This window comes from Nerophis lumbriciformis, linkage group LG17 (genome assembly GCF_033978685.3).
Source record: "Nerophis lumbriciformis linkage group LG17, RoL_Nlum_v2.1, whole genome shotgun sequence".
NCBI lineage: Eukaryota > Metazoa > Chordata > Actinopteri > Syngnathiformes > Syngnathidae > Nerophis > Nerophis lumbriciformis.
Window position 1 is genome coordinate 11,818,038 of NC_084564.2, and position 11,963 is coordinate 11,830,000.

Below are 11,963 nucleotides of genomic sequence, written 5' to 3' on the forward strand. Positions count from 1 at the left end.
GTAGTCACCCAAATATTTACTTGAGTAAAAGTAAAAAGTATGTTGTGAAAAAACTACTCAAATACTGAGTAACTGATGAGAAACATACACACATACATTGATATATACAGTATATAATTTATAAGTATTTATTTTGCCGTTTTTGTTTACATGTTAAAGGTGTTTTAATGAATATACATGCATGTTTAACACATATAGATTCCTTTCTTTCATGAAGACTAGAATATAAGTTGGTGTATTACCTGATTGTGATTACTTGCATTGATTGTAATCAGACAGTCGTGATGATAACGTCCACGTTTTCAAATGGAGGAGAAAAAAAGTTCCTCCTTTCTGTCTAATACCACATGAAAGTGGTTGGTTTTTGGCATCTTATTTGTCCAGCTTCCATATTCGTTTTTATACACTTTACAAGAAATACATTGGCGCCAAACTCCGTAGCTTGTTTGCGCTGGCTTTCGGAGACTCTTATTTTGAAAGCGCAGGCGCAATGGAGCGGCACTTTTATTGTGAAGACAGGAACTGTGCAGTCAGTCTTTAGGCTTTTGACGGGATGTACGGTTGAAATAAAAAAATGTATTTTTTCCTTCACAGTTTTGATTGATTGATTGGAACTTTTATTAGTAGATTGCACAGTACAGTACATATTCCGTACAATTGACCACTAAATGGTAACACCCCAATAAGTTTTTCAACTTGTTTAAGTCAGGTCATGTGACCCCTGGCTCTGTTTGATTGGTCCAACGTCACCAGTGACTGCATCTGATTGGTGGAACGGAGTGAACGTCACCAGTGACTGTATTTGTTGAAACGCAGGCACTATGAAGGTCTGTCTGACAGACCAAAACAAACAAAGCGTGCATTAACAGATCGATAAAAATTAGTAGCGAGTAGCGAGCTGAATGTAGATAAAAGTAGCGGAGTAAAAGTAGCGTTTCTTCTCTATAAATATACTCAAGTAAAAGTAAGAGTATGTTGCATTAAAACTACTCTTAGAAGTACAATCTATCCCAAAAGTTACTCAAGTAGATGTAACGGAGTAAATGTAGCGCGTTACTACCCACCTCTGGATTTACAACATTAACTATGAAGGATAAAACACTGAATATTGACAATGTATGAACGTCACACCCCCTCTCCATCCATATATTCTACAATCAAGCGAAATGCAAAAAAATGCAACAAACACAGCAAAATATGAACGCGAAGGGTAAAAATCGATCTTAAATATAGAAAAATAATTGGGGGGAATGTCCTGCGGGCCAGATTGAAAAGCTTAACGGGCCCCCGGGCCTTACTTTGCCCAGGTCTGATTTAAATAGTAGTGAATTAACTGCTACTTTATGTTTTTACTTTTTGACATCACCTTTCAGCCATACTTGCCAACCCTCCCGGATTTTCCGGGAGACTCCCGAAATTCAGCGCCTCTCCCGAAAACCTCCCGGGACAAATTTTCTCCCGAAATTCAGGCGGAGCTGGAAGCCACGCCCCCTCCAGCTCCATGCGGACCTGAGTGACGTCAGGTGCGCAACACCACGTAAATCGTTGGCCAACCAAAAAGTAACCCCAGTACGCTATAGCCAACATTCACCAGGAGATGGCAACAGACAAACATAGATCAGTCTATTACATTATTCCCCTTTTAGAAATGTATAGAAGTTACTCAAAATAAATAAACAACCCAACCAAAAAATGCAGCAGCTCAATTAAAAAACTGTACTTAAGCCACATTCTTTCTTTTTTTTTTTTAGCACTGAACTCTTAACCCTCATTTGTAAAAAAATAACATGCTTATTATACAAACAGTATTTGTACACCTTTAACACAGATTTTTATACTGTCTTCAGGGATTCCGTTTTTTTGGTGGTACTCGAAACCTTTCTGGGTACCTGCGAAAGGGTGTTCAGCATGGTTAGAAAAATAGTGACAGAGAATAGAACAAGGATGGACAATTCAACCTTAACTCAACAATGAGTAGATGAGTTATGTGTGTGTATATGTGTAAATAAATGAACACTGAAATTCAAGTATTTCTTTTATTTATATATATATATATATATATATATATATATTATGTATATATATATATATATATATATATATATATATATATATATATATATATATATATATATATATATATAGCTAGAATTCACTGAAAGTCAAGTATTTCTTATATATATATATATATGAAATACTTGACTTGGTGAATTCTAGCTGTAAATATACTCCTCCCCTCTTAGCCCCGCCCCCAACCACGCCCTCGCCCCACCCCGAACACGCCCCCCACCCCCCACCTCCCGAAATCGGAGGTCTCAAGGTTGGCAAGTATGCCTTTCAGCAGACTTATTTTTTAATGTGTGTTTATATAAAAAGTGTTACCAAAAGGCTGTGATTTCTGTGAAAACTTAATGATTTATCGGTGGCCGCCATCTTGTATGGAATTTGCAGAACAAATAAGGTGACAAAAACAAAGCGTTAATTATAATCTTTTTTTTTATTTAGATTTTTTTTAAACATTTATAAACTTTTATTTATAACATGTAACATGTACAGACAATCAAGAAATAATAATAATCAAAACAAGTACAAAAACAGTACGCGTTTATTATAATCTGTCGCATGTGGATTCGAAATCATGACGTCACTCAGTTGAACAGCATTAAATCCGGGTTAGGCCACGCCCCTCGCGGCTCACCTGCTCGACGAGGAAGAAGCAGATGAACAAAATGGAGTTAAAATCAGCGGAGGAGTACTCAGAGTCCTCATCCCCAGTAAGAACACTTCTTCCTTCTTAGACGACGTCTTCCCGGTAGAAGGTGACAGGAAGTGGTCGCTGAGCCAACTTAAAAAAAAAATTCCCTCGACTTACTTTTACTTTGGTTTAATCATGCAAAACAAAAATTACTTTTTGGTTTGACGCAAAACATAAATAATGCTTGTTTGTTAAACGTTTTATTTTTTGTTAAAACATGCGTGGCAATGTTTGGCACGTGGGAGGAGCGCGGCTTCGTCACGTGACACTGAGAGCCACAGCTGGCGATAGTGTGTCGATCCCATGCCAGTCATACCGATACGTCTTATCAATGACATTATTATAATGAAATTAAAACTTTTGAGTCTATAAATTTTTTTTTCATTAACAAACGTATTTATTTACACTGCAGTATGTTTAATATATATTATTTAATATTTTCATACAAAATGTTTAATATTTATTAAAATAATGTAACAATATTACCAAAATGCAATAATTACTGCTGTTACACTCAATCATTTCAGCAAAAATAAACAGTGTAAAAATGAATATAACAAATTATAATGGAAGTAAAAGATAGAAATATTTTTGCCTATATATATATTTTTTTATCAACAAACTTATTTGTTTACAGTACAGTATACTTAATGTTAATGTTTATTATTTAATATTTTAATACACCGCCTGAATGCAGCTGAGATAGGCTCCAGCACCCCCCGCAACCCCGAAAGGGACAAGGGGTAGTAAATGGATGGACATTCATGTTTATATTAATATTTATAAAAACAATTGAACAATTCTGCCAAAATAATACAATTATTCCCTGTTGTTACACTCGATGTCTAGCAAAATAAAAAGTTAATAATATATCAATAATATAATATAAAAATAAATAATGAAAATAAAATATGAAAACATTTTTCGCCTACATATATATTTTTTTATCAACAAACATATTTGTTTATACTACGGTATATTTACTATATATTTATTTAATATTTTGATACTATATATATATATACACATATACACATATACACATGGTAATGTGATTTAAACAATATAATAATATTACCAAAACAATGCAATTATTCCCTCCTGTTACACTCAATAATTTGAGCAAAATAAACTGTGCAAAATCAAATAATACAATATAATAAATGCTTTATAATGAAAATGAAACACAGGAAAACATTTGTACCTGTACGGTATATACGTTTTGTCAAGTTTTTATTTTTTTAAATCAATGTATTTTTTATGTTTACATCATTATTTATAACAACTATGTAACAATATTACTAAAATAATAAAATTATTCCCTGCTGGTACACTCAATGATTTGAGCAAAATAAAAAGTGCAAAAATAAATAATACAATATAATAAATACTTTATAATGAAAATGAAACACAGGAAAACATTTGTGCCTGTACGGTATATACGTTTTGTCAAGTTTTTATTTTTTTAATCAATGTATTTTTTATGTTTACATCATTATTTATAACAAGTATGTAACAATATTACTAAAATAATACAATTGTTCCCTGCTGGTACACTCAATGATTTGAGCAAAATAAAAAGTGCAAAAATAAATAATACAATATAATAAATACATTATAATGAAAATGAAACACAGGAAAACATTTGTGCCTGTACGGTATATACGTTTTGTCAATTTTTTTATTTTTTTATCAACGTATTTTTTTACACTACAGTATATTTAATCTATATTTATTTAATATTGTAATACAATGTATTATATTCATGTTTGGGAATATTTATTAAAACAATGTAACAATATTACCAAAATAATACTGTTAGTCCATGCTCTTACACTCAGTCATTTGAGCAAATTAAATATAAATAAATATTACAATATAAAAAATATAATTAAAATACAGGAAAAATATTTTTGCCTAAAAAAATGTGTAATCACCAAACGTATTTGTTTACGTTATGATATTGTACATTTAATGTACTTATTATTAACATTTTAATGCAATGTATTATATCCATGTTTATATTATTATTTATAAAAACTATGTAACAATATTACCAAGTTAATACAATTATTCCCTCCTGTTACACTCGATGATTTGAGCAAATTAAATCGTGCCAAAATAAATAATATAATAGTAAATTATAGTAAATGTAAAACATAGGAAAAAGATTCTAAAATATACTGTATATATATATATATATATATATATATATATATATATATATATATATATATATATATATTGTTTACACTAAAGTATACTTAACATTTAATATTTTAATATAATATATTATATTCATGTTTATATTAATATTTATCAAAGCTATGTAACAATATTGACAAAATAATATAATTATTGTTACACTCAATTAATTTGAGCAAAATAAACAGTGCATAAATCAATAATATAATATAATATTAAATTATACTGAAAATAAAACATGATATAAAGATTTTTGCCTATTTATATATATTTTTTTTACCAACACCCTTATTTGTTTGCACTACAGTTTACTTAACATTTAATATGTATTCATTATTTAATATTTTAATACAATATACATTCATGTTTATAATAGTATTCATAAAAACTAACTGCCTTACTTAACTTAATCCCTGAGTTGATACAACAAAATATAAATATTCACAATATGAACAGCAAAAAACACTTATTTATGAAACCAAAGGAGAGAAAAATATAAATTTGGTCACACAGTATTGATCTGATACTGATACCACAGAGTATTAATCTAATACTGATACCACAGAGTATTGATCTGATACCACCCTTGTTGTGAATATTTTGTGATGGTTGTGTTTATTATGCCACATCATTTGTGTCCTAAGCACACGTTGGTGGTCAACCTGAACGTGGGGGGTCACAGGTTCTGCACCGCACTGAGCACGCTCACAAAGTACCCCGAGTCCAAGCTGGCCGGGTGGTTCAGCGCCCCGTCCAAACTGCTCCGGGACTCGCAGGGACACATCTTCCTGGACCGGGACGGCTCGCACTTCGGAGCGGTCCTGGAGTTCCTGCGGTCGGAGCGCGTGCCCACGGAGAACGTGCAGCAGGTGTGAGTCTCTCGCTGAGAAGCGGCGTGGACCCTTGACGTGTGTCGTGTGCTGCAGGTTCACAGAGAGGCGGTCCACTACAACGTCACGGCGCTGATCCGACGCCTGGAGGAAAGCCCGCTTCTGTACGGCGAGCTGGTGGGAAGGAAGCAGTTCCTCGCCCGAGTTCCTCACTACAAGGAGAACATCGAGGTCCGAGGCCTTCAGAACCCGTTGGGATGTCATTTGACCGCGGCCTTTCTTCCCCCAGGTTCTGACCCGCATCGCCCGTGCCGAGGCCGTGGCTTCCCGCCACTCAAGCATCATCATCTGCGTGCTGCGGACAGAGGAGGACTTGGGTTGCTACGACAACGCCATCGCCAGCCTGGAGGCCACGACGAGGCACAAGGAATCGGTGGTGACGTTCGGACCCTGGAGCGCCGGGCCCTCGCCCAAAGACCTGCTCGACTGCGTTAAGAAGGACATCGAGAACCAGGGCTACACGGTGAGCATCCAGCCTCACGTCAAGGAGAAGAACTTCCTGTCCCGCAGCTACGGCTTCTTCTACACACTCACGTTCACCTGGTGGTGACCGCGCCCTTCTCCGGCATGTGTGATGCGTGGATGATACAGGAGGTCCACTGATAAAGCGCTTTGTTTGCCGACATTGTTGTCTTTGTAGAAGAACGCCTCGCAATTCTGATGCTGCAGATTTTGCTATCAGTACGAAACCAATTAATACAAAACCAGCATTGCTGATATTGATACTTTGTATTTGGACTCTTATTTTGAAATTATTTTGGGATTTTAATTACTTTTTCTCCTCATCCTTGTGGCCCATATCTAAAACTGCCACTGCCCTTGATATCGAATACTGTACTTACCAAAAGTAGGCGATACTACACATTCTCCAATACTTTTTGAATTTGGACATGTTTCAAGATCATTAAATTATTTTGTGAGTTTTTATTTTAATTTGCTGATCAAATATTTGAACATAATGTTTTCTATAAACTTGCCTCCAAACAGTTTAACACTATATACATGTAGCAGCAGAGCAATAAGAACACAACATACAAACACACATCTGTGAAAATGATAAAATATATTGATTTTAGAACGGTCCAATCATCTCCAGTGACTCAAAAACATAAACTCTCAGATGTGGAAATAAATATCAACATAAAAAAATATTGATGACTTTTAGCAAAATACAGTGCAAAAATAAATAATATAAATTATAATTTTTTTCTTTTTTTTTTTTTCTTAAAATATGAGTATATTTAATATATTTAATAACTTTGTATTTAATATTTTAACACACTATATTCATGTTTATATTATTTATAAAACATATGTAACATTACCAGAATACTACAATAATTCCCTGCAGCTACACTTAACAAAATAAAAAATATAATGAAAAATGATAATACAATTAAAACTTAGGGAAATTATTTTTGTGTATATATATATATATATATATATTAGGGGTGTGGGAAAAAATCGATTCGAATTCGAATCGCGATTCTCACGTGCGATTCAGAATCAATTCTCATTTTTAATAAATCGATTTTTTTTTTTTTATTAATCAATCCAACAAAACAATTAACAGCAATACCATAACAATGCAATCCAATTCCAAAACCAAACCCGACCCAGCAACACTCAGAACTGCAATAAACAGAGCAATTGAGAGGAGACACAAACACGACACAGAACAAACCAAAATTAGTGAAACAAAAATGAATATTATCAACAACAGTATCAATTTTAGTTACAATTTCAACATAGCAGTGATTAAAAATCCCTCATTAACATTAGACATTTATAAAAATAAAGAACAATAGTGTCACAGTGACTTACACTTGCATCGCATCTCATAAGCTTGACAACACACTGTGTCCAATATTTTCACAAAGATAAAATAATATCATATTTTTGGTTCATTTAATAGTTAAAACAAATTTACATTATTGCAATCAGTTGATAAAACATTGTCCTTTACAATTATAAAAGCTTTTTACAAAAATCTACTACTCTGCATGTCAGCAGACTGGGGTAGATCCTGCTGAAATCCAATGTATTGAATGAATAGACAATCCTTGTGAATCGGGAAAAAATCGTTTTGGAATCAAGAATTGTGTTGAATTGAAAAAAAAAAAAAGGATTTTGAATCGAATCGTGACCCCAAGAATCGATATTGAATCGAATCGTGGGACACCCAAAAATTCACAGCCCTTTTACATATATATATATATATATATATATATATATATATATATATACACAGGTAAAAGCCAGTAAATTAGAATATTTTGAAAAACTTGATTTATTTCAGTAATTGCATTCAAAAGGTGTAACTTGTACATTATATTTATTCATTGCACACAGACTGATGCATTCAAATGTTTATTTCATTTAATTTTGATGATTTGAAGTGGCAACAAATGAAAATCCAAAATTCCGTGTGTCACAAAATTAGAATATTACTTAAGGCTAATACAAAAAAGGGATTTTTAGAAATGTTGGCCAACTGAAAAGTATGAAAATGAAAAATATGAGCATGTACAATACTCAATACTTGGTTGGAGCTCCTTTTGCCTCAATTACTGCGTTAACCTACTCAGTGGCCTAGTGGTTAGAGTGTTCGCCCTGAGATCGGTAGGTTGTGAGTTCAAATCCCGGCCGAGTCATACCAAAGACTATAAAAATGGGACCCATTACCTCCCTGCTTGGCACTCAGCATCAAGGGTTGGAATTGGGGGTTAAATCACCAAAATGATTCCCGGGCGCGGCCACCGCTGCTGCCCACTGCTCCCCTCACCTCCCAGGGGGTGATCAAGGGTGATGGGTCAAATGCAGAGAATAATCTCGCCACACCTAGTGTGTGTGTGACAATCATTGGTACTTTAACTTTAACTTTTAATGCGGCGTGGCATGGAGTCGATGAGTTTCTGGCACTGCTCAGGTGTTATGAGAGCCCAGGTTGCTCTGATAGTGGCCTTCAACTCTTCTGCGTTTTTGGGTCTGGCATTCTGCATCTTCCTTTTCACAATACCCCACAGATTTTCTATGGGGCTAAGGTCAGGGGAGTTGGCGGGCCAATTTAGAACATAAATACCATGGTCCGTAAACCAGGCACGGGTAGATTTTGCGCTGTGTGCAGGCGCCAAGTCCTGTTGGAACTTGAAATCTCCATCTCCATAGAGCAGGTCAGCAGCAGGAAGCATGAAGTGCTCTAAAACTTGCTGGTAGATGGCTGCGTTGACCCTGGATCTCAGGAAACAGAGTGGACCGACACCAGCAGATGACATGGCACCCCAAACCATCACTGATGGTGGAAACTTTACACTAGACTTCAGGCAACGTGGATCCTGTGCCTCTCCTGTCTTCCTCCAGACTCTGGGACCTCGATTTCCAAAGGAAATGCAAAATTTGCATGGTTGGGTGATGGTTTGGGGTGCCATGTCATCTGCTGGTGTCGGTCCACTCTGTTTCCTGAGATCCAGGGTCAACGCAGCCGTCTACCAGCAAGTTTTAGAGCACTTCATGCTTCCTGCTGCTGACCTGCTCTATGGAGATGGAGATTTCAAGTTCCAACAGGACTTGGCGCCTGCACACAGCGCAAAATCGGACCATGGTATTTCTGTTCTAAATTGGCCCGCCAACTCCCCTGACCTTAGCCCCATACAAAATCTGTGGGGTATTGTGAAAAGGAAGATGCAGAATGCCAGACCCAAAAACGCAGAAGAGTTGAAGGCCACTATCAGAGCAACCTGGGCTCTCATAACACCTGAGCAGTGCCAGAAACTCATCGACTCCATGCCACGCCGCATTAACGCAGTAATTGAGGCAAAAGGAGCTCTAACCAAGTATTGAGTATTGTACATGCTCATATTTTTTATTTTCATACTTTTCAGTTGGCCAACATTTCTAAAAATCCCTTTTTTGTATTAGCCTTAAGTAATATTCTAATTTTGTGACACACGGAATTTAGGATTTTCATTTGTTGCCACTTCAAATCATCAAAATTCTGTGTGCAATGAATAAATATAATGTACAAGTTACACCTTTTGAATGCAATTACTGAAATAAATCAAGTTTTTCAAAATATTCTAATTTACTGGCTTTTACCTGTGTGTGTGTGTGTGTGTGTATATATATATATATATATATATATATATATATATATATATATATATATATATATATATATATATATATATATATATATTTATATATATGTATGTATGTTTGTATGTATGTGTATGTATATATATATATATATGTATGTATATATATATATATATATATATATATGAACAAATGTATTTGTTTATACTACACTACATTGAATATTTAATTTATATTTCGATATAATGATATACATGTTAATGTTTATATTAACATTTATAAAAGTTATGTAAGAATATTACCAACATTATACAATTATTCCCCGCTGACAATAATTTGAGTAAAATAAACAGTGCAAATATAAATAAAAATATAAATTACAATGAAAATAAAATATAGGATGAAGATTTTTGCCTATATTTTTTTGTATTAACAAACGTATTTTTACAGTACATTAAACATATGTAATATTTATTTAACATTCTAATACAATATATGAATGTAATGTAATATATATACAGGTATATCCAGCCCCTCCTACTGGCTACGGAAAGCGCAAAGGGACATTTCATGTCGTCTTACGTAGCTACCAACTAAACAACGCTGCTGTCATGGCAGCACACCTGAAAAAGAGAGTTTACGAGGAGTTCTCCAAAGTTGTACAGGTAAGAATGACATTTACCACCCCGGTGTAACATTAAAGACATTCCCAGGAAGAAACCTGCGTCAATAACAGGCCTGTTAGCAAGTAGCTAACTAGCGTGGGTAGCTAACAGCTTCGGCTAATTTCTGCGGCCTCTGATCAAAAAACAAACTTGTTTTTAGTTTTGCCATGAAAGGCTAACTTAATGTAGAAGAAGGACACGAACATATTTGCATTAAGTTTAGGAGAACACCAAACTAGTTACGGCTATAACCCAACAATACAGTAAGTACATTTGATTTATAACGCGCTTCTGAAAGATAACAATCATAAAGTGCTTTACAAAACATGGATGAATTAAAACAAATAAATTAAATTACAGAGTTACTTTCTAAATATTTGTGTTGGTATTGGAGCCTGTCGTTTATAGGGAAAAATAACTAAAATTGAACGAACTCTGATGGTGTTTCTTGTTTGCAAGTGTTGTGTGTTTGGTACGGTGGCCGACGAGGGCATTGATTGAAACTTTTTTTATTAGTAGAATTCACAGTACAGTACATATTCCGTACCATTGACCACTAAATGGTAACACCCCAATAAGTTTTTCAACTTGTTTAAGTTGATTCATGATACAGATATATACTATCATCATAATACAGTCATCACACAAGATAATTAACATTGAATTATTTACATTATTTACAATCCGGGGGGTGGGATGTGGAGGGGGGGGGCGGCGGTTAGGTTTAGTTGATATCAACACTTCAGTCATCAACAATTGCATCATCAGAGAAATGGACATTGAAACAGTGTAGGACTGACTTGGTAGGATATGTACAGCAAGTGGACATAGAGAGAGAGATCAGAAAGCATAAGAATAAGTATCTACATTTGATTATTTAGATTTGATTATTTACAATCCGGGGATGTGGAAGGGGGAGGGTGTTAGTTTAGGGTTGAAGTTGCCTGGAGGTGTTCTTTTATTGCGGTTTTGAAGGAAGATAGAGATGCCCTTTCTTTTACACCTGTTGGGAGTGCATTCCATATTGATGTGGCATAGAAGGAGAATGAGTTAAGACCTTTGTTGGATCGGAATCTGGGTTGAACGTGGTTAGTGGGGCTCCCCCTGGTGTTGTGGTTATTTGCAGTCAAGTTTAGGGATATCCCGATCCGATATTTGGATCGGATCGGCCGCCGATATTTGCCAAAAAATGCGTATCGGCAAGGCATGGGAAAATGCCGATCCAGATCCAGTTTATAAAAAAAAAAACTCCGGTCCGTGTTTTCCAACGCACCGATTTAAATAATACATTCCACTTTTCTGCTGCTCCCTAATTTCCGTTCCGCATTTTCCAGCACACCTTCAACACATCCA

At 34.9% G+C, this 11,963-nt stretch overlaps 2 protein-coding genes across 2 annotated transcripts in view; both read left to right on the forward strand.

Moving 5' to 3' along the window:
* The first annotated feature begins 2,647 nt into the window (after positions 1–2,647).
* kctd14 (potassium channel tetramerization domain containing 14) lies at positions 2,648–6,580 on the forward strand. The gene is made up of 4 exons (XM_061972032.1): positions 2,648–2,774; positions 5,605–5,829; positions 5,887–6,021; positions 6,080–6,580. The coding sequence occupies exons 1-4, from the start codon at positions 2,721–2,723 to the stop codon at positions 6,398–6,400; spliced, it is 735 nt and encodes a 244-aa protein (XP_061828016.1). The 5' UTR covers positions 2,648–2,720; the 3' UTR covers positions 6,401–6,580.
* Positions 6,581–10,497: 3,917 nt separating this feature from the next.
* ints4 (integrator complex subunit 4) overlaps positions 10,498–11,963 on the forward strand; it is a 54,641-nt gene continuing 53,175 nt past the window's right edge. The window contains exon 1 of the mRNA XM_061972488.1: positions 10,498–10,610. Within this exon, the coding sequence (XP_061828472.1) occupies positions 10,557–10,610 (54 nt within the window). The 5' untranslated portion in view covers positions 10,498–10,556. The remainder of the gene's footprint in view (positions 10,611–11,963) is intronic.

Excerpts from the sequence above, each read along its gene's own strand:
- kctd14 (XM_061972032.1), top strand. The coding sequence starts at position 2,721 with ATGAACAAAATGGAGTTAAAATCAGCGGAGGAGTACTCAGAGTCCTCA. Across the intron at positions 2,775-5,604 it reads ACTCAGAGTCCTCATCCCCA|CACACGTTGGTGGTCAACCT; the intron begins GTAAGAACACTT and ends TTGTGTCCTAAG. Across the intron at positions 6,022-6,079 it reads ACTACAAGGAGAACATCGAG|GTTCTGACCCGCATCGCCCG; the intron begins GTCCGAGGCCTT and ends TTCTTCCCCCAG.